Source organism: Myotis daubentonii, chromosome 14, assembly GCF_963259705.1.
Source record: "Myotis daubentonii chromosome 14, mMyoDau2.1, whole genome shotgun sequence".
In the NCBI taxonomy this organism is placed as follows: Eukaryota; Metazoa; Chordata; class Mammalia; order Chiroptera; family Vespertilionidae; genus Myotis; species Myotis daubentonii.
In genome coordinates this window covers 58129786-58152794 of record NC_081853.1, presented here as the reverse complement: position 1 = coordinate 58152794, position 23009 = coordinate 58129786, and the positions used below count along the sequence as shown (strand labels likewise).

At 46.9% G+C, this 23009-nt stretch overlaps 2 protein-coding genes across 5 annotated transcripts in view; one reads left to right on the top strand and one right to left on the bottom strand.

The window, feature by feature from the left end:
• Positions 1 to 19203, bottom strand: part of RHOA (ras homolog family member A) — a 30240-nt gene extending 11037 nt beyond the window's left edge. The window contains exons 1-2 of one of the 3 annotated variants that reach the window (XM_059664738.1): positions 19053 to 19203; positions 15200 to 15257 (exon numbers count right to left, since the gene is read on the bottom strand). The gene's annotated coding sequence lies outside the window, so the exon portion shown is untranslated. Of the gene's footprint in view, positions 1 to 15178; positions 15258 to 19052 lie in introns of all 3 variants that reach the window. The other 2 variants (XM_059664737.1, XM_059664739.1) reach the window with 2 other exon arrangements.
• A 193-nt stretch (positions 19204 to 19396) lies between these two features.
• On the top strand, positions 19397 to 22729 carry TCTA (T cell leukemia translocation altered). Of its 2 annotated transcripts, XM_059664740.1 has the most exons (4): positions 19397 to 19879; positions 20228 to 20282; positions 20513 to 20710; positions 21419 to 22729. In XM_059664740.1, exons 1-4 carry the CDS (start codon positions 19657 to 19659, stop codon positions 21459 to 21461), a joined length of 519 nt encoding a protein of 172 aa, XP_059520723.1. In that variant the 5' UTR covers positions 19397 to 19656; the 3' UTR covers positions 21462 to 22729. The 2 variants fall into 2 exon arrangements, with proteins under 2 accessions (XP_059520723.1, XP_059520724.1); XM_059664741.1 differs by lacking the exon at positions 20513 to 20710.
• Positions 22730 to 23009: the final 280 nt, after the last annotated feature.

Genomic DNA, 23009 nt, shown 5'->3' with positions numbered 1-23009 from the left:
CATCTTTCCCGGAAGGCACTCAGTTCTCCAGAAATGGTCTCGCAGTCTCACATGGCTGAAGACACACACAAGGGAAATGCCAAAGAGCGACCAAAAGGCCCAGGAAAATCTCCTTGGCCCAGGAAATGTGTGAACCACCAGCCTCTATGGATGACCAGACAGTGATTCCAAGTGACTAGGGGACAAAGTGGAAATGAAAGCCTACCATGAGAAAGGATTTCTGGGATGCTGGGGTCTGGCAATACAACCAGAGTTGTTAACAAGAAATGAAAAGTACAGTCCATCTAGTGTGGTCAGGGGTTGAACATCTGACCTATGAACCAAAAGGTCCCTAGATTCCTGGTCAGGGCACATGCCTGGGGTGCAGGCTTGGTCCCCAGTAAGAAGTGTGCAGGAGGTAGCCAATCGATGTTTCTCTCTCTCTTTCTCTCTAAAATAAAAAACTTTTTTTAAAAAATATATTTTATTGATTTTTCACAGAGAGGAAGGGAGAGAGATAGAGAGCCAGAAACATCGATGAGAGAGAAACATCGATCAGCTGCCTCCTGCACATCTCCCACTGGGGATGTGCCCGCAACCCAGGTACATGCCCTTGAGCAGAATCGAACCTGGGACCTTTCAGTCCGAAGGCCGACGCTCTATCCAGTGAGCCAAACCGGTTTCGGCAAAAAACTTTTTTTTTTTTTTAAGAGAGTCTCAAAAAAAAAAAAAAAGGCGGTTACTATTAGCAGGTTCTGCCCAGGCCTAACCTAGGTCTCTTAGCAACTTTCAATTCATACAGCATGGCCACCTGCGGTGGCCCACACCCCGCATCTCTACCGGCTGCTCTCTCTCTCTGGTCTGCTTTGAAGCGCCGGGTGCTGCTTTAAACAATGTATCTTCCCACAGCCATGCTTTCCTCTCTCTGTTTCAAAGAAAAAATATATCCATTTCTCCTGCTTCAAACACTCACTTGCTTCAGTTCTTCCACTCTGCCTTCTGCCCAAACTTCTACTGAAACATACTCTCAAGTCACCAATGAGACGACTTGCTCAAAATCCAGTCCTCCTTCCCTTGCTACTTTTTGTTACAACCTTACCTCCCAGTCCTTGGCCCTCCCTGGGACATGCTCACATGCTGACTTCTAATTCTTCTGTCTCCTCAGCTACAGCCTTCACACATGATTATTCCTTCCAAGCCCCCCCCCCCCAATTCTCCTAATACCTATCTCTGAGGGCATCAATTCTTCAAATACCACCATTACCCTTCCCATTCCCATAGTCCTCATGCAGCTGAAGTCCTCGGCACTGCCTACCTGGGAGACGTCCCTTTAATCCTGACCTCGGAAATCACAGGGCAGGGCTGGGCCTGACATCCGTGCAGGCAAATCCCCCGTTCCGAGCTTCAGCCCACCATGCCTTCGTGCCTTCGCTCCAAGGCCTTCAAAAGGTCCTCAATGAAAAACTAGGTCAAGACACCTTAGCCTTGCCCTTAGGGGCCTCTACAATTCTAACAGCAACCGATTCCCCTCCCACCTTCTCTCCCGTCCTGATCCCACACCAGGTGCCATTAACTGCCTTGTAAAACTCTTCCACCTCAACTCAAAGCAGTGCCCTCTCTGAAAAGTTATTCCCTTTCCCCGGAAAACAACATTTCACCTGCCCATCCAAAACCCGTACCAAGGCTCATTTCTGATCTTACACCCCCCACTCAAAAATCAGATCTTGGCCCTTGATGGTGTTTCTCAGTGGATAGAGCGTCGGCCTGCGGACTGAAGGGTACCAGGTTCGATTCCAGTCAAGGGCACATGCCCAAGTTGCAGGCTCAATCCCCGGTGGGGGGCATGCAGGAGGCAGCCGATCAATGATTCTCTCTCATCATCGATGTTCCCCCCCCTTCTCTTTGAAACCAATAAAACTATTTTTTAAAATCAATAAACATATCCTCAGGTGAGCATTAAAAAAAGACTAATTCAATACCCTATATTTTTATTCCTTTAATCATTACTTTTCAAATAACATAACCCTATTAACCACCCCTCCAGGTGATTCTGATACATGCTAAGTTTTGAGAACCCTACATTTAGTGCACCTGTAGTTTTACTTCTGTGGTAAACGGAAGCACCCACCCTCCTTCCCACCAGATACCAGGGATAATTTCTCTGAAATCTTTTTATTTGCTTCTTAGTAATACTCGGACCTACTCTGGCTTCAATTATGAAATCCCAATTTACATTTTAGTATGTTTCACAGGTATCTTACTTCCCCAGTATAACTGAACTTCTTAGTCCAAAGTACATAATCCTTCCTCAGAAAATGAGCTTTCTAAAATGGCCAATAAACACAGGTAAAGGTCATCAGAGACATGCAATTAAAGCCACAATAAGATACTGCCACCTACCCCCAGCTTGGCTAAAATTTAGAAAGTGCTGTTGGAAAGCAACTGGAACATGCATTTCCTGCTGGTGGGAGTGTACAACTATTTTGCTAAACTTGTTTAGTAGTGTGTACTAAAACACAACATTCCCTCTGGTGTAAACCCACAGAAATATTTAATAAATAAGTACACCAAACACATGTGCAGATTTGTTACAGCAGTATTCCTAACAGGCAGAAATAATCGCCAGTCAACAGCTGAATAGCTATGCTGTCAGACAAATTAAGACTTTAAACAAAAAAAGATGACAAGAGACAAAAAAGACATATTGCATATACTAGTATTGATGAAAGGTTCAATACTGGAAGAAGATACATTATAAACATACACAGACAGAACACAGAACAATGAGCACTGGTATAGGGGGAGGGGGAAGAGGAGGGGGGAACGGGAGAAACAGAGAAACACGTGAAGGAGATACATCCACTGACTGCCTCCAGCTTGCACCCTGGCAGGGCAGCTGGGAGTGAACCTGTAACCCAGATACACGCCCTTGACAAGGAACAGAAATCGCCACCCTTCGGTGCTCATGCCAACGCTCAAACAACTGAGCCACACAGGCCACGGCATCATCGGTTGATTCTTTTGTGCCCTGACTGGGAAATGAACCCACAACCTTGGCATATTGGGGGTGGGGGGCACAATGCTCCAACCAGCTGAGCTACCTGGCCAGGGCTCAAGAACAATTTAACCCTGGCAAGGGCTGATGCCCGCCCATACACTCCATTTTATTTTTTTAAATATATTTTATTGATTTTTTACAGAGAGGAAGGGAGAGAGATAGAGAGTTAGAAACATCGATGAGAGACAGACATCGATCAGCTGCCTCCTGCACACCCGCTACTGGGGATGTGCCCGCAACGGAGGTACATGCCCCTGACCGGAACCTGGGACCCTTCAGTCCGCAGGCCGACGCTCTATCCAGTGAGCCAAACCGGTTTTGGCCATATACTCCATTTTAACACCTTTAAGGCTAAGAGTTACTCCTCCCCAGGGAAGCCTCCCTGGCTACTCTAGGACACGTTTTCCTTCGTTCCTGAATTCCTATAGCACTTAGTCCACTCAGTGCTGCTTCACAAAGAACTATGCAATCCGGCTCCCTCCTCTCTGGTTCCAGGTTCATCACCCAAGAACTGCAGCTGCCAAGTCACCACAGTTTGGCAGCTCCTGTGTTGAGCGTCTGCCCCCCTGGTTGTCAGTGCACATCATAGCTACCAGTTGGACGGTCGCTTAGGCATTCGCATACACATACACACACACACACACACACACACACACACACACACACACACACGAGACCCGATGCACGAAAATTCGTGCAAGAGTAGGCCTTCCTTACCCCGGCTGCCGGCACTAGCTTCCCTCTGGCACCTGGGACCCAGGCTGGCTTCCCTCAGGCCGCCTGCAGGCACCTGAGATCTGCACTGGCTTCCCTCCGGCCCTAGGTTCATCAGGAAGGATGTCCGGAAGATATCCGGTCTAATTAGCATATTACCCTTTTATTTTTATAGATATAAATGGACTTACATCATTTGATATTGTTTGCACTTTGATTTTTTTAATCTTTTTTTCATATATTGATTCAGAGAGAGGAAGGGAGAGGGAGAGATTGAAACATCAATGATGAGAGAGAATCATTGATAGGCTGACTCCTGCTTGCCCCCTACTGGGGATCGAGCCTGCAACCCGGGCATGTGGCCCTGACCGGAATCAAACCCAGGAGCCTTCAGTCCCCAGCCGAAGCTCTATCCATTGAGCCAAACTGGATAGGGCCTGTTTGCGCTTTTAGAGAGAAGGCTCTGGAGCCAGGTGTTGGGGTTCAAAGCAGCTGTGAACCTTTGGGCAAGTGACAACCCCTCTGTGCCCCTGTCCCAGCATACTCACCTACACCAATGGGGAAGATAAAGGGCAGAGGTAATTACTAAACGAGTTAACACAGGAAAGCTTTTAGAATACATAATTCCTAGCACATAGCAGCTAATGTTTAACTGCTGGGTATTATTATCCATAAACCCCCCAAAAAATAACTATCTTTATTTCTATATTCCCTACAATGCCTGGCAGGGTCAAAAATAGTTCCTGAACCAAAGTACGTGTTCATTGATGGAGTTAAAGATAAGAAACCTAACCTTCTTAAGTTAATGGGTAAAAATGTGTTGGTATAAGGGAGTTAATTTTCTAACCTTTTGAAAGGAAACTTTCAAAAGCTCAAGTTACTAAGATTAGACATCAGCCTTCAAATTGACTTCCTCTAAATGACTTCCCTTCTTTCTGGATTGGCCTTCTCTCAGTCTTCAAGTAGCAAATTACTTCTTTTCAAACAAGATTTACAAGTGACAAACCCTGTGTAGAAGCCTCCTTTGTCCCTACATTCACGTGTGTACAAAGGGGGGGGGCTGAAAGGCCACCTTATCACCTCAGACATGGCAAAAGCCTCAAGAAAACACTAGTCCTCCTGTAATATTTGAGAGAGCAGCAATTGTCAACCACCACAGAGATTCATTATGGGGATCAAAAGTAACTTGTGACCAACAGCTAAAGTACTGAAGACTGCAAATAATTTATTTTTCCATAAATTAGAAGATTCAAGTTTAAGTGAATACAGTGATTTCCTAAACTGCCCTCAATCTAGCTAGTAACTCTTTTTTAAGGTCTCTGGCGTTGTAGTAAGTGTTCCCCGGCAGCATCGCCATCGTCGTGACCTGACCTTGTGCAGCATCATGCTTCCTCCTGTAGCTGGAGCGAGATGCAATCACACCCTCCAATTCCTCCCCAGCCACAAATTCTGGAAGGGCCCTGTGACTGACACATGTTCTCTGAGCTCCATGTGGTTCTTATCCGCCTCCTCGCCACCCAAAACACTAGCACCACCCTAACCATACACTACTTGGCCACACCTTACATTGGCTTCAAATCTGAGTGCCATTCTGGGCAAGCCTCACGAGCATTCAGCACCGACCATGGATACTCAATAAAACCAGAAATATTCAGCCCTAACTGTTTTGGCTCAGTGGACAGAGCAGCCGTGGGCAAACTATGGCCTGCGGGCCGGATTCGGCCTGTTTGAAATGAATAAAACATAAAAAAAAAGAGACCGTACCCTTTTATGTAATGATGTTTACTTTGAATTTATATTAGTTCACACAAACACTCCATCCATGCTTTTGTTCCGGCCCTCCGGTCCAGTTTAAGAACCCATTGTGGCCCTCGAGTCAAAAAGTTTGCCCATCCCTGGGATAGAGCGTCGGCCTTCAGACTCAAGGGTCCCAGGTTCGATTCCCGTCAAGGGCATGTACCTTGGTTGCAGGCACATCCCCAGTAGGGTGTGTGCAGGAGGCAGCTGATTGATGTTTCTCACTCTCTATCCCTCTCCCTTCCTCTCTATAAAAAATCAATAAAATATATTAAAAAACAAAAACAAAAAAAAACAAACCCAGAAATATTAATTCCACAGATAGGTCCCATACAGACTACCCAGAGCAAATGTTCCACTAGAAATACTTTCAGTTACAGGTGGCCAGGGAAGAAAGAGCCATGTACAGTAGCGGTTAAGGAGCAACACCACCTGAGCGTTCATCTGGGCTCTATCACTTACTAGTTTTGTGCCCCTTTACAGCCAGTTTACTTATCTGTCAAGTGGAAGATGGAACCTTTGGGATAGGATGGTCTAAAGATTAGATAAGATATTACACAAAAAGAGCTTAGACTAAAATATTAGACAAAAGAGCTTACCTATACTGAAAATAGGTCAGTATTCAATAAATGTCTGTCTTTGTTGTTTAGGTCTTATTTGGATAAACAGCAACTCCCTCCTTCAAACTGTAACTGTCCAGAATTTGAAGACCAGTTTATAATATGGCCTGACCTCAAAAGAATGTTTTCCCTAAAATGAAACTTTTACCAGCCTAGCAACTAATTGTTTTTCCAAAGTGCATGTCCCATGCATGCCTCATCCCACCCTCTTCTTTATTAAAATATATATGTATATATACACAGTAATTTACCTTCCACTCCCCAGAACTATAGGCCCACAAATGTTTCTAAATTCAGAATTTTTCAGATTTTAGAAGGGTAATATGGTGCAAATGCCAAATATTCTGTAACATAACCAACAGGTTAATATTCTTCAGTAAAATAAATGAATATTCACACTAAGTAGGATGAAGACTGAACAACCTCATCAGTTCAGTTGAGGTTTGGACATCAAACGAGATCGTGATTTTCAGAACTTTCTGAACGGCAGTTATGAAAAGCCTTAAGCCACCGCCAATTTGCTTTAAACACACAGACTCCTCTCAATCCTTTTAAAACACTTTCCCAATGCCCCCAAGTCTGATTTTTCCATGACTCCAACCACACTGTTATCTCAGAGAAGTGGCCCGAGACCCTCCTACCATTTCTCTTGGAAAATTAAAACAAGATAGGCTTTCAAGTAGGCGAATAAGGGTTGTGTGGTGTGCTTAAAATGCAGGACTGACAGTAATTTGAATTCTATAACCTAAATTAGCTAAATAATTTTTATTTTTTTTACTTTTAGTGATTCTTTTTTTAGCTGAAAAATTTTGATAACTTGTTTAGGGACTATACATTTGCAATACTAATTTTCTCAGACTCATCATAAATCTGCCTCTATACACAATTTTTAGCTTATTTTTGGCAGGTAAGGAGCCACCAAAGATTTTGAAATGGTGCTACCAGGTTATAATGAATGCATTATGCAGACATTTATTAGCCACACATTCATTATAAGCAAGCACAAAAGAGTTCTTCAGCCAAAAACAGAAGTAGAAATAATTTGACTGAATAACTATGCTGCTTCTGCTGGATGAAGATCTTTATAATGCCCTGACCAGTTTGGCTCAGTGGATAGAGCGTCAGCCTTCAGACTGAAGGGTCCCAGGTTCGATTCCGGTCAGGGGCATGTACCTTGGTTGCGGGCACATGCCCATTGGGGTGTGTGCAGGAGGCAGCTAATCCATGTTTCTCTCTCATCGATGTTTCTAGCTCTCTATCCCTCTCCTTTCCTCTCTGTAAAAAAAAAAAAAAAATCAATAAAATATATTAAAAAAAAAAATCTTTATAATATTTTGGAAAGATAATGAGTAAAGTTCCATGCAGACAAAATAATCACAGCTTTAAAAATGACTAATTCAGCATACTTAAGATAATTATAATTTTACCTCATAATTCTTCATAGACTAATTATGCAAAAGAAACAGTGATGAGTACAGCAAGCTTTCTACCATTTCTCAACCATCCATGAAATAAAAGCATTTACTACAGCATAGCTTTGAACATGACTTAATTTTTACTTTTTTCTAGCATTTATTACTTTAAACAGGACTTAAGATTAGAAATTGAGTTCATAAGACTTATCCTGTTGACATCCGTAAGTCTCAATTCTGTAATCCAGGTGAAAAATTTTTATATTTCTCTTCCCAAATAAGTTGATATAAACCATTATTGTACAGATGACTCTTACAAAGTAAGGGTTGTCTAGTCTTTTGAAAACTAAACTTGAAAATTTAAAAAACACATAAAAATTCTGTGAATTTCATTAAGAATGATCCTAGTGTACATAAAAACTTCTACCCAACCCTAGTTTTGTCAATGTTAGTTTCTGTGGGAGGCAGTAGTGTCAATGTAAGGAATGCAAAAATATTTTGGATGAAATCTGGGTATAAATGCCATATTGCAGGTAAGGTAATAACTAAATCCCAAGACACTAACGCGAAATTATAAAACCCCACGCACACAACCACTCTTGGCCAAAACAATAAAATACCCACAACTCAGGTTATCAAGCCATGGTTTCTTCCTCCTTCCCTCTACCCAGACCTGTGTACACCCCGCTCACCTTCCCTCGCCCACTAGGTGAAACCTCCTACCTAAGGCTAAGTCGCTCTCTCAAGGCCTTCCCTGAGCTGCCAACTTAGATCAGGCCCCTTAGGTCCTCCCCCAGCACCTAACATTTCTCTCTTCCCCACTCTTATTTTTTTAAAAAGATAAATATTTTTATTGATTTCAGTGAGGGAGAGAGAGAGACATCAATGATGAGAATCATTGATAGGTTGCCTCCTGCATGTCCCACAATGGGGATGGAGCCCGCAACCTGGCACGTGCCCTTGACAGGAATTGAACCTGGGACTCTTCAGTCCGCAGGCCAATGCTCTATCCACTGAGCAAAACCAGCCAGGGCTCTTCCCCACTCTTTACACCCCTCCAAAGTTCTTCCTGCCAGACTCCACTGGTATAATAATATCTGTCTTATTCCGACAAGCACAGAATAGTTAAATGTTCAAATAACAAATAGTTAAATATTCAAATAACAAATTTGAAAAAATAAATTTCCAGGAGCCAAGAAACTTTACATAACTAACGTGCGGCATGCAGATTTTATAAAGGAGGCCCGGCCCTAGCTGGTTTGGCTCAATGGCTAGAGCATTGGCCTGCAGACTGAGGAGTCCCAGGTTCGATTCCAATCAAGGGCACATGCCTGGGTTCTGGACTTGATCCTCAGTAGGGGGTGTGCAGAAGCAGTCCATCAATGATTCTCTCCCATCATTGAGATTCCTATCTCTCTGTCTCTCTACCTTCCTCTCTGAAATCAATAAAAAATAAAGGCCCGACTGGTATGGCTCAGCAGTTGAGTGTCAGCCCATGAATCAATAAATCACTGGTTCGATTCTCAGTCAGGGCACATGCCCAGGATGCCAGTTCGATCCGGGGGATGGGGATAGGGGGGTGGGTGTAGGAGACAGCCGCTCGGTGATGTTTTTTGTTTTTTTTAATATATTTTATTGATTTTTTTGCAGAGAGGAAGGGAGAGGGTAGAGTTAGAAACATTGATGAGAGAGAAACATCAATCAGCTGCCTCCTGCACACCTCCTATTGGGGATGTGCCCGAAGCTGAGGTACATGCCCTTGACTGGAATCGATCCTGGGACCTTGCAGTCCGCAGGCCGACACTCTATCCACTGAGCCAAATCGGTTAGGGCGGTGATGTTTTTCTTTCACTGATGTTTCTATCTCTTCATCCCTCTTCCTTCCTCTTTCTCTAAAATTCAATAAAAGAAACAAAAATTGAAAAAAGAAAAGTTAGCCCTGGTCACTGTGGCATCATCCAGAGCACGGAAATGTTGTAGGTTCGATTCCCGGTACGAGGTATATAGGAGGTAGCCAATCGATGTTTCACTCTCACATCAATGTTTCTCTCTCTAAAAATCAATTTAAAAATCCAATAAATAAATAAGAAAAAGAAAAGTTACAACACGATCAGCTGTGCATGCTAGTGGTGAGTCTTCCTCCTTCGGCACTTTGGTTTGATAGTACAAGAATCAGAAATTTCAACAGTCTGTAACAAGGAGTGTTACAGCACAGAACCTCATTCTAAACTCATCTGCTCTTATTTTAGACAACTGTTTAAGTCTAACTGGCCAGTAGATCAGTTCACAGTAATTTAGAAAAATACATGCTTGGGTGAGAAGAGGTACAGTCTTTGACAAGAATGTAGGAGGCAGAAAACCCTGTAAATTGGGCTCAGAAATGTCAACGGGGAGGGAGGGAAGTGTCATTCGGGCCAATTCAAAGTCCTAGAGTGGAGCAACAGACTTCAAAGATGGACCTCAAAAATCCTTTAGGAGGAAAGACCTTAATCATTACACACGGAAGCTTAATGCCCAGATACCAATAGGACAGAAAAAGAGAAGATACCCACTACAAAACGAAACACGTTTTAAGGAAGAAGTTTTAGCTGTCAAGAAGAGCACAGTAACACCATCTCAATGGTTTCATGTCTCAAAGGTTCTGTAAGAATCACTAAACACAAACAAATCACAGAGAAGTGTGAAAGTTGCCCTACAATGCACCGTCTTGAAGTAAAGCTACCAGCACGATAAAACTGAAAATAAAGGTAAAAATGCAGCCTTTTCTCAAGAGGGTCCTAAAATTTGTGTCCAATAAACATGGTTGAAAGGAATTATACCCCTTTCAGAAACACACCCTTTCCAACACTCATTCCCCAGCTTCTTGCCCTTTATAAAGTATACATCTTTTTTTCAGGTATTTTTTCCCCATTGATTTTTAGAGAGAGTAGAAGACAGAAGGAAAAACAGGGAGAAATATCAATGTAAGAGATACACATCGATTGGTTGCCTCCTGCATGAGCCCAGACCAGGGCCAAGGCCGGGGAGGGGCCTACAACTGAGGTACATGCCCTTGATTGGAATTGAACCCGGGACCCTTTGGTCCACAGGCCAATGCTCTATTCACTTAGCCAAATTAGCTAGGGCTAAAGTATTTTTTTAAAAAATTTTTTTAATTGATTTCAGAGAGGGAGGGAGAGGGAGAGAGAGAGAGAGAGAAACAGCAACGATGAGAATCATGGATCGCTGCCTCCTGTATGCCCCACACTGGGGATCAAGCCCACAGCTGGAGCACGTGCCCTTGACTAGAATCGAATCCAGGAATCTTCAGTCAGCAGGCCGATGCGCTATCCAAACCAGCTAGGGCTAAACAATATTTTTTAATTATTTCAGAGAGGAAGAGAGAGGGAGAGAAAAACATCAATGATGAGAATCATGGATTAGCTACCTCCTACACACACCCCCTACTGGGGACTGAGCCCACAACCCAGGGATGTGCCCCAACCTGGAATCGAACCGTGACCTCCTTGTTCATAAGTCCATGCTCAACCAGTGAGCCACACTGGCCAGGCAAAGTAGACATCTTAAATGAAGAGGAAACATACTCTTCAGTAAGTCAGAGGAAGAATCCTTAGTAAGTTTCTCCAACATCTCCCATCTCAGACAATTCACTTCTCAACCTGACAACCCTTCCATGTTGATACCCGTGCGAGCAGTCACGCATCTCTCAGGGAACAAGCAAAAGAGAGAATGCGGGAATATGAGTCTGTTTACCTGTTAAAACCTCAGGATATTGTGCTGTGAACATTTTCGTATTTTATTGTTTTTGTTGCTGCTTGTAATTATTGTTAAATTTTCATTTACATTTCATGTCCTTTTTGTTTTTAAAGTGTTTATTTAAAGATTAAACAGTACAATAGACATGTAAGAAAAGTTAACACAGGGAATCATTTGGGGGTCTGGAACGGACTAATTCAATTTCCGTTATTTCTAATGGGAAAAAATAACTCAGTTTTCGAACAGCCTTCCGGAATGAATTAAGTTTGAGAAAAGAGGTTCCACTGGATTTAAACTGTTTCACTGCCGTGGGCAGAAACCTATCCTATCAACTCCAGTTCACCCACACCCAGAACTGTGCCCGCCACAGGAAACACCATTAAACAACGGGAAATTAAACTGAAAACATAAGGCCATTTATTTACAAACTACATAGGAAACCTCTGGCAAAAAGGCTCAAACCACCATCTGCCATGTGCTCATAATGAGCTTGAGCCTGGATTATTTGCCATCTTGATCGAGCAGTTGCCAAGGGTTGATGCCAGCTCAAGGGCCCTTGGAGATGGAGCAGCGCGCCTAAGGCACACAAAGGCAAGCAAAGGGGTGACCAAGCCTCCAATATAATGCCAAGTGAGACTCACCCAGACTTCAATTCCTTCGGGGGCGGGGGGGGGGGGTGAGGAACACTGAGGGAACACGCTTTCTGGGTGTCATGACAGCCACCTCAAAATGTCGATATCCCAAGGTTAACCTTACATGGATGCACAGGATCGGGATGTCTGTGCAGCCTGACTCTCCACTGCGCTGCCCCCAGCAGAGAAGCAGGAACTAGGAGGGAAGCCCACCGCGGTACCGAATGGCCTGCTGGAGTGTGTCAGCGCTGACCTCGCGCCGCTAGGCACCATGCATTCTGGCACGAACACCTCTATTCTTCAAGCCTCCACAATTAGAAGACTGAAACCTTCAGGGTGGGGACTGAACACCTATTTAAAACTTTCTTTTTTTTAACTGAGGTGAAGTTCACATAATACAAAGTTAACCTCTTTACAGTATACAATTTCAGTGCTACTGAGTGCATTAGCAATGTTGTGCGCGTTACACCAACACTACCTAGGTCCCAAACCATCACCACAAAAGAAACTCCACACCCATTACACAGGCAGCCCCACACCCCACTCCCCTCGCCCCAGCACCTGGCAAAACCACCAATTTGCTTTCTGTCTCTATGGACTTACCGACTGGACATTTCATATAAATGAAATCATACAGTATGTGGCCTTTGTCTCTGGCTTCTTTTACTTAGCATAATTCTTTCAAGGTCCATGCATGTTGTAGCATGTGTCAGTGTTCCATTTTTTTAAGTGGCTGAGTACCATTCCACCTGTTGATGGACATTTGGATTGTTTCCACCCTTTGGGTATGAATAGTGCTTTGAACATTTATGTACAAGTGTTTGTTCAAGTACTGTTTTCAATTCTTTTGGGTAAATATCTAGGAATGGAATTGCTGGGTCATATGGTAATTCTCTCTCTCTCTCTCTCTCTCTCTCTCTATATATATATGTATACATATATATTTTTTAAATTGATTTCAGAGAGGAAGAGGGAGAGAAACATCAATGATGAGAGAGAATCATCAATTGGCTGCCTCCTGCACACCCCACACTAGGAATTGAACCTGCAACCCAGGCATGTACCCTGACTGGGAATTGAACCATGGCCTCCTGGTTCATAGGCTGATGCTCAACCACTGAGCAGCGCTGGCTGGGCGGTATTTAATAACTAGGGAAATGCCAAACTACTTAAATGAGTGTATTTGTTGTACAGAAATTATACCTTTAATAAAGGCGATTAATGGAAAAAAACCAAAAAGCTTTCCGCCACGGCCAGTGTGGTGTGGTGTGGAGGTTGGAGCATCGTCCCAGGCTCCAAAAGGTCACTGGTCTGATTCCCAGTCGGGGCACATACCCAGGTTGCGGGTTTAATCCCCAGTCAGGGTGTGTGAGGAAGGCAACTGATTGATGTTTCTCTCTCTCTCTCTCCCCTTCCTCCCCTCTCTCCCTCTTCCTTCCTTCCCCCCACTCTCTCATATCAATAAAAGCATATTAAAAAACAACAAACTTTCCAAAATGTTTCCAGTTTTGGGAATTGGATGCCAACAGTTTGTGAACCACTGTTCCTACGCATGAGTGACCCAGTAGTGAGCTCTGTTACATTTCCCTAAGACTTCATTCTTAGGACACTGCTCCCACACCAAAAACAAACAAACAAACAAAATCTCTCCCAAATTATATTGAAGATGTGTAACTATTTTCTTTTTCCGCTTTGCCCTCTTCCACCTCCTCCTGCCCCCTAGATCTGTGATCCCTCATGGCACTCCATTATCACCCATTCTACAGAAGAGGAAACTGAGTCACATTGGGTCACATTACTATCCAGAGTCATAAGCTATCAAGTGTATGAACTAGTACTTAACTGTCAGCCTCTCTTCAGAGTCCATGATCTTACCTAAGATACTCTATTGTCTTTCTTTTCTGAACTTAAGACCTTCAAAAGATAAACAGAGCTTCTTTCTGAATAACTGGAAAAGTTAAACAAGAGACTTCATCCAAAAAAGAACTTTTTCGCAAAGAACTCTAAACACGGTATTTCCAACATAACTGCCAAATCAGCCCAGCTGGTGTGGCTCAATGGTTGAGCACTGACCCATGCACCAAAACGTCACAGCTTCGACTCCCAGTCAGGGCACATGCGCCTGGCATACAGTAGCTATTCTGTAGTAACTACTTGTTAAATGGGTAAATAATGAAAAAAGTACAAACTAGCTTGGCCATTCCTCACATACTAAAGAAGAGTTCAAAGCCAACCAAATCCACTGCCACCATATGCCTTCCCTGTCATGCAGCCCATCTCATCAAATGAGAGTCACCTTAGGAAACAATTGTTCCACACAGAGTGCCCTCGAATCCAAGGAAACCACGAAAAGGTGGTCAAATGGTACCAGACCAGGACATTTATTACAGTGTCCATTAAGTTAAAATACTATTTCCCTATCTGTAATCAGTTTAAGATATCTGCAACAGCTGCTAGATGGGCTGTTATACCTACTGTTAACATTGCTCTCTTCCAAGCCAGGGCACTGCTACTGCCCACTCTTCTGGTAAGGACTGTCCTGTTTCTCATTCTCTAATTGGTTCATTTTCTATTGATAATTAGATATACCCACAGCACAGGCTGTGATCAACTGTAAGATGACCAAACTATGCAATCCAGAAAATGAACATTTAAACATGAGCCCTGGCCAGTGGCACAGTGGTGAGAGCATCAGCCCGTGCACCAAAGGTTGAGGGGTGTGCCAGGGTTGCAGGTTTGATCCCTGCCCTAATGTGTCTCTCACACTGATGTTTCTCTTTCTCTCCCCCCACTCCACTCTCCCTGAAAAGCAATGGGAAAAATATCCTCCGGTGAGGATTAATCAAAAGAAACTTAGACATGAAAAACAGAAGGATGCGAGGAATGGTTCACAAGTAAGAGAAGTGTGTGTGTAATATGGTGAGTCCATCTCCCTGAAGATTAAGAAAGAGGTTAGGAAATGTATCGTCATCTAAGGAAGAAATATTTCTTAGAGAAAAAGGAAGTCAGAGGACTACCTCAGGGAGAGGTAGAAACACAAGACCAAAGAGAAAAGTTGTGGGATAAGATAACGATCTCAAGACTGTGGAGAAGAAAATCAGCAGTGATGCACCCACATTTTCCTAGAATCCACATTAACACACAACATATTGTAACAATCTCTATTCCACGGGGACAGGAGAAGGAAAGAAGAGGCTTCCATTCACATACCTTACAAACGTGCTGCAAGACCCACGCGGCCTGTGGCAGAAGTTCTACAAAGTGCCTTGAACTTCTCGGATGAAAGGCACTATAAAACATTTAAAAAATCAGGAGTTATGTCTATTCATTTCACAAGAAAAAATACATAGCACAATATGTAAATGGGCTTGCCCAAAGTTCCGCGAAGTAATTTAGATTTCAAGAGAGGAAAAAAGTGCAAAATTTAATTTTTAATTGACACACCATAAAAATGTATCACATTTAAACAAGTCTTGGCATCTTTCACTTAGCATAATGCACACAAACAACCTTATTTTCTGGATATTATAAATGAATGTTGCCCTTTTAAAAGCAAATATCAAAAACAGATAAATCCTATGTAAATTAATTTTCCAACTTTTTTATTATAAAATTTTTCAAACACACAGCGAAGTTAAAAGAATTTAACAGTGAACACCTGCATCCCTGCCACCTAGACTACCAGAAACACTTTAATGACTTGCTTTATCAACTATATTTCCTTTTTCATACAGGCATTACAGAGAAACCATAGGCCAAAGGCAACTGTCATAAAAGTCAATGGCTTAAAAAAAAAAAATAGGTCAAGGAAATAAATAATAACAGGAAATCTTTGATATTTTTGTCAGAAATTATTAGTATTAGCTTATTAAAGTCAGATCTACCTTCACCCTCAATGAACAATTCTAGCCACTTATTTGTTTAGTATTAGATCATAACATTCCCCAACTAAAAGAAAAAAAATCTAATTTCTCGTCTCAGAACAAACCTGAAGAACTTCCCATGTTCTAAAAGCCGTACGTGATCTGGTCCCTGCCATCTTTCTACTTTCATTTTATCTCTCACTTTTCTCTTTACTCCAAACCTATTTCACCGACTACTTATTTTCTCCTCTTTCCCTTCACTTGAATATTAAGATACTGTGATAAATATGCTTATTGAATATATTTAGTTTACCAACGCTCTTTAAAATAATCCAAGCTCCATTTGGTATAAACTGCAAAGTGGCTGCAATTTAACAGAGTGTATCTCTCATATTTTGATGATTATCAGCTATAAATATGTCAATGCCCACCTGATTTTCAGTCACGTGACTACCATAATTATGAGCATACAGGCTGTCACTTATTACCGCAGCCCCACAGATTAAAAATAAAACACTTGAAATAGAAACACTTGAAATAAGAATTTTATGGTAATTAATAACTTTAAACTGTTTTGGAAATTTTAATTTATTAATCCCACAAGTACTTAACAGTGAGCATGTCCCCAAAATACTCCAGGGTATAGTAAGACACACCAACACAAGTTTAAAATGTAGTTACATTAACGTGTAGGAACAGGTGCTTAAAGGAATAAACTGAGTGGCAAGGGAAGACGAAATACTTAGGGGCTTTTAAAACTACAAGAATGTGATTACGACCCAGCAATTATGTACCATTTATCATTATCACTAGTAGCCATAGTGCAATGAAGCCCCAGGTGCTGTCTATAGAAACCCAAATTGGTTCTCTCAAAAGCTGAAACATCACTCTCTTCTGACAGAGCTAACACCCACCTCACAACTTTAGGACAAATAAGACCCGAAGAGCAACCACTTCCTCCTCCTGTCACTGCTGGACTCCACCCCACAGACAGGAAACACCTGAAGATCTACCTGTTTTCACTCTAACAGCTCACACCCCCACATGACCAGGGTAAACCCTTAAAAGAAGTTAACTGACAAAAAAGGAATCAGGACTATGAAAATACTCCAACAAAGCCACTACCACACACACAAGGAATTATCTACATGATACATGTAGTTTCTGCCCATTCTACCTCAAAATCAATAATCAAAACGAGCACAAAGCTGCCCAATAACATCTTAGCCTGACCTACAAATGAAAAATTATGCTGCATTTGGAGCAGGGAAGTCTGGGACTCCCTGTGGAAGGTGGTCCCTCCACAGGCCCAAAACCTAAAGCCAGGACTCGGCAGGGACCGGACATATATATTGATTTATTATTTCGATCAGTTGCTTCAGGATCACCCATTACAGGGAGGAGAGCACCTGAGTTAAAGAACTGAAATTTGTTTGGAAAACGAAATTTTCAGATTTTTCCAACATATGTAAAATCAGCAACATACAAACGGAGAAAACACCGGAATAAGCCGACTCTAAGCAAGCCGTTGGGGAGCGCACGGAGAACTCCCTCCAGGAAAAGAGTTGTGGCCTGTACCTGGCTGGACATGACTGAAGACATTTACTTGGGTCTTTAAACTGAATTTCCTCATCTGCAAACGGGGCTGGGCTACGAATCCTGAAGATTCCTTTCCCGACCCAAATTCGGGATCTACGGAAAAGTCGCATTCCCACTCTCTTCTTCCTCCCACTGCAGGTTTTTATGCGAATAGACGCTGTAAATCTCGGATTAGAGTGTGACTCAAAGCAAGTCCCACGGTACACGCTGTATGTCCCCAGGAGCCACCAGTGCTCTGCCACCGACGGACGCTCAGTCCAAACAACGTCACTGTGTCAAACTCTCAGGACAACATCTCCACCAACTTAGCCGTGTCCAAGGGGCCTCCCTGCAACTGCAGACACCTTCACAGCCGGGCGCGCAGCACCAAGAGGCTGAAAATTTCTCACCCTGGACAAACAGAAGATTTTTTTTTTTTTTTTTTTTTTTTTAGTATTTTCTCCCCCATTCAGACCTGGCAGGGAGGAATACAACCTGATTACACACTTGCAAGTTACTTCAAAAGGCTGCCTTCAACACAAAGGAAGCAAACTCGCCACCAGCAGGGGTTCCGGGTTTAAATCGGGGCCCTGGCCGGGCACCTCACTGGTTAGCGTGCCCAGGCAGCCAAGGTCTGGGGTTCGATCCCCAGTCGGGGAACACACGCCCAACAGTTAATGAGCAGATTGGTAAGTGGAACAAATCAATGTCTCTCTCCCCAAAAGTCAACAAACACGTAAAAAAAATAACTGTAATCAGGACCACTGAAAAAACACGAGTGGAACCAGCTGCGAGGTGAAAAGGATGCGTTTCCCACCGCCACCCACTAACCAGGATTCTGACCAAATCAGTTCGCGTGCAAACAGCGCTCCTCCTGAAGGCGACCTGGAACGGGGTCCGGCCCGGAACGGGGTCCGGCCTGACACGGGGTCCAGCCTGACATGGGGTCCAGCCTGACACGGGGGACGGATGCTCAGGGGACGCCTGGTCAGGGCAGCAACTTGGACCAAGCAAAGTTGCAAATCAATGCTATTTTGATGAGACATCGTTTAAATTACTTAAACCATGAAAAATGGCTTTCCTGGGTAACTCCCCTCTTGGCAACACTGAAGAATCCTAACCCCCAGGACTTCAGCGCTATCTTTTACTTACACCACCTCTCAAAACGCTGCATTAAATAGAAAAAAATCTACCCAAAACATAACTGGACTTCACCCCGTGTAAACCGGTGATTCATGTTTCACGTTCAATGTAAGAGACAAAATGGAGTTGTAAGAGTTTCTTTCCCGTTGCAACTCCCGCAGGCACGCGCGCTGGGCAGCTCGGGGCCCCCGCCCTGCCGGCCGAGAGAGAGGAAGCGCCCGGGACCGCGGCGGGCGGGCGGGCGGCGGGGCTCCGCCAGGCCCGGCCGGGCGGGGGAAGGGGCGCGGGAGGCCGCCGGCGCGCTTCCGGGAACTGGGCGGGCGGAGCCGCCGCTTCGGGGAAAAGGGCCCGGAGTCCGGGTCAGGGGCCGGGGCGGCCAGCTTGGAGCAGCAGGTGGGGCGCGGCCGCGGCCGCGGCCGGGCGTCGGGCGGGCGGCCGGAAGAGTGCGGGGCGGGCGGGCCCGGGGCGCCGCGGCTCCAGGAGGAAGCCCTCTCACTCACCTCGGGAGACGCTCCGACTCCGGCCTCTCTGCGCCGACGACGCCGGTCCGCGTGTCCCAAGCTCGGAGACGAGGGCGGGCGGCTAAGGAGGCGGCGGACTAACGAGAGAACCGACGGAGGACGGCGGGCGGCGGGCGGGGAGCGCGAGCGAGCGAGCGAGGGCGGGCGGCGCAGGGCGGGCGGGGAGCGACGTGCGCGTCCCCGCGTGCCCGGCGGGCTCGGCCTGGCCTCGGTCGTGGCCCCGCGCACGCGCGCGCGCTCCCAGCGGAGCCACGATTGCTCGGGAGAGCGTCCCCGCCCTCCGAGCCGGGCGCTGGACCAATCATGGCAGCCGCGCGAGGCATCACGGGAACTCGGGGGCTATAAAAGACCTGGTTGCTATTTTGTGCTCCCCGAGTCACCCGTCCTTTAAGTGCTCTGGGCGGTGCTTGGTGCGCGTGCGCGGCCCTGCTACCCCTCCCAAACTGCCAACTCTGCGCGCAGGCGAGCTGGGCTCGTTCTGCCTTGGTGTACGCGTGCGCCCAGCGGGCTTGGCCCCGGAAGACCAGGCGCCTGCGCAGTGGGGGCTAAGGTGACAGCCCTCCGGGTGGGGCGCGGGTCTGTCATGGCGGAGCCCTGGTCTGGGCAGTCCTTGCAGGCGCTGCCGGCCACGGCGCTGGGCGCTCTGGGCGCCCTGGGCAGCGAGTTCCTGCGAGAGTGGGAGGCGCAGGACATGCGTGTGACCCTCTTCAAGCTGTTGTTGCTGTGGTTGGTGCTAAGCCTCCTGTGCATCCAGCTGGCGTGGGGGTTCTACGGGAGCACGGTGACCGGGCTGTACCATCGCCCAGGTGAGGCCCCCCGCCAACCTCCGTGGACTGGCAGCCCTCACACCCAGCGGGATGTACCGTTGGGCTCCCCAGAACCCCCTTAGACTACCATTGGTCCCCTAAGAACCGTATCGCAACTTAACGCTGTCCTCTGACCCATGCCAACATACCATTTCACGCAAGAAACGCCAGTATCCACTCATCTCGATATAACTCTTTTTTTGAGCCCTCACCAGACAATGCACTAGTCCCTTAGGGCCCCCACCAGACCCTCCACCAAACGCCACTAGCCTCTAACCTGCCTGGGCTGAGGCCTGCTCAGACCCCCAACTCGGCCCGCTGCAGCTCTGGATGTGTTCCTGCCCCCAGGTCTGGGCGGCCAGAACGGATCCACACCCGATGGCTCCACACATTTCCCTTCGTGGTGAGTAAATCTGTTCCCATCGCAACCCCGTCCTGGCAGGCAGAGGGACACTCCTGTGCTGGGGACTGGGGAGGGGAGTTCTCAGGGCAGGAGTCCTCCAGCTTAGTGGCCTTTGCCGGAAGCTCGGAGATCAGCAAGTAGAGCTCAGGTGTCAGGTGGCCAGGATGTCGGAACAGTCCCTCATCGGTTTGCTGTTCAGCACCCTGTGGGGTGGACCGTGTCATTCACAGTTTCAGAGATGAAATGGCAAGTGCCTTGCACTGCACTCCACTGCAAGCCCCGCCGCTGGAAGGCCGGGCCTCGGTCCTTCGGGCACTGCCTGCCTCATCAGGATCAACCTGCTCATCTGTGAAACATGGGCCCAGTCGTCAGGGCATCTTTCAGCTAATCTCTGGGCTCCCACCACCTGGCAGGGACCCGAGAGCAAGGTTAACCCAGGCCCTGCTTACAGGGGAGCCAGAGATTTGAAGGGGGGTGGGGGGAGCAGTGCAGGGGTGGAGGTGGTTGGAGGTTTCTCTTAAGAAAGACACTTAAGCTGAGGGCAAAGGCCCAGAGGCAAGAACAAGGTGACATATTGGAGGAAGAGACAAGGCTGTGATGCTGGAGCTCCAACGTGAAGGCCTGGAGGGGACCGCAGAGCCCTGGCCGGGGGTGGGGAACGTCAAGTGTTTGACCAAGCAGAGCAGGCTAATTTTTAAGTTGATAATTTTGTATGGCCTGTGAAAGGTGTTATAAATACCCACATGGCCCTGGGCAGGAGAAAGGGTCCCCAGCCCTGGCCTAGACTTCTGGGAGCTATTGAAGGACGGAGTCACATGGGGCCGTGGCTTAATCTAATTTGCCTTTTCATCTGCCTGCTTTGTGGCAAGTACACAAAGGGGTCCAATTAGGGCAAGGGGTCAATTAGGAGACCTGCACTGCCCAGGCTTTTTCCTCGGGCAAATGGGGAAGGATGGAAGTGCCCTCCTGAGGTCGGGGCACGGTGGTGGCCCAGGGGGGGCTGTGGGAGCTCAGAGAGGTTTGGGTTGTGGTGTGGCTCTACTGAGCTCCACTCAGCCCCCGGAGCAGGAGAACCCAACATCAGGGACCGTCGTGCTGCCGGCTGACTAACTCTCTCTTCTCTCCATCACCTTCAGGGAGACAGCAGCAAACGAGCCTCTCAAAACCCACAGAGAATAAGGGAGGCAGCAGAGAGTCTCCAGGGACATCTCCGGGTCTGCCGGCTCCCACACTGGGTCCTACTGCTGCCCAGGCCCCAGGGACGACTGCAGGGGTGTCAGGGTTGGGGGGTAGGGAGTACCCCAGTGCTTGTGGAGTTGGGCCCCCACTGCCCTGGGCATTTCCTCCAGCAGCCCAGGCACTGGGCCAGGAAAGAGTTCCTCTCCCCTGATCTGGTGCCTTAAGGAAAGCAGGCGTGCTGCTCTCTCGGTCAGTGTAGAAGCCTCTGGGTTAGGAAGGCCAGCAGCCCATTTCCTGTCTTGGCTTTTTCCTGTCCCTCTTCCCATCCCCCTGGGAGGTGACCCACAGGGATTTGTCCCTCACGAAGCCTGAGGTGACTCGCTCTGGGATTTGCAAGGGAAGCCTGTTTTCACTTAAACCATAGGTTTTCTGAATTTGGTTTTGCTGTGTTGGCAGGGACCCAGGAATCTTGGCCTGGACACAGCCTTATACTCTGTGGGTACTTAGTTGGCCATTCAAGTATAAGTAAGGCAGGGGCAGCTGGCACCATCCAGACATGGAGGCACCAAACACCCAGCTTCCGGTCCCATCCAGAGCTCTCCAGGTGTGAGCCAGGCTATGGAAACTCTTATCCTGAGCATCATCCTCATATTCCTCTCAATCCTCGGAGAGAAGCTGGGTGCCTGAAGAGGCTGAGCCCCAGGGTGACTTCCCACCCCAACACTTCAGTGCTCAGCGCCCCGGGTGGTGGTCTGCCCGCTGCCCCTCCTCGGGATCCTAAGCAGTTAGTGGAGGGCAGCCCTGCCCGCAGCCTCATCACTTCCCATCTTGACCTGGAACCACAGGAGCTTCGTCCTAAGAGCGCGCTCTCAGGCTCAGGTCCTCCCCACTAGCGCCATCTCAGCCCCCAAGAACTTTTAAGAGGGCAGAGCCACAGGCGAGGGAGGCCTGCCACTTCCCAAGTAGGCCAGGGGGCCTGCCAAAGCGATGGGCGGCAAGGCCAGTTCCTGAGGGCAGTGTGGCCTAGACCTGCCTCCGGGCCGTCTGCCTGCCCCCCGTCGGTGTCCCATCGCCACCTGGCAGCCTGTGCCTGGACCGCCTGCACAGGGCGCTGAGCTCCCGTCCGGTGCTTACTGCCGAGACACCGTCTGCCGCGGGGTGATGGTCTGGCAGCCCCAGGTGACCCACTGACGCCACCACACACAGAGTCAGGGTCTCATTCCACTCGAGGCTCAACTGAGGATGTGGCTATTAAACATGGAAGTGCATCAGCTGTGTGGTTATTCAGACAGGACAAGGGTGTGCGTGCATGGGAAACGAGGGAATACCCCAGGGCTGTTGCCCCTCAGCACCCAGAATTTAATGACTTGCGACGTTGGGGGGTTGATGCCAGCTCCCTAAAGTAGTACGGGGTGCCCAACACTGGCACTATCCCATTAGTCCTTATAGACCTGCCCCGCTCTAGGGGCACCCCCTGAGCCTGTCCCAGAGGCCAGGAAGCAAGCATCGGGCTGGCACCCCAGGAGCCCTGTGGGCAAAGGACAGTGA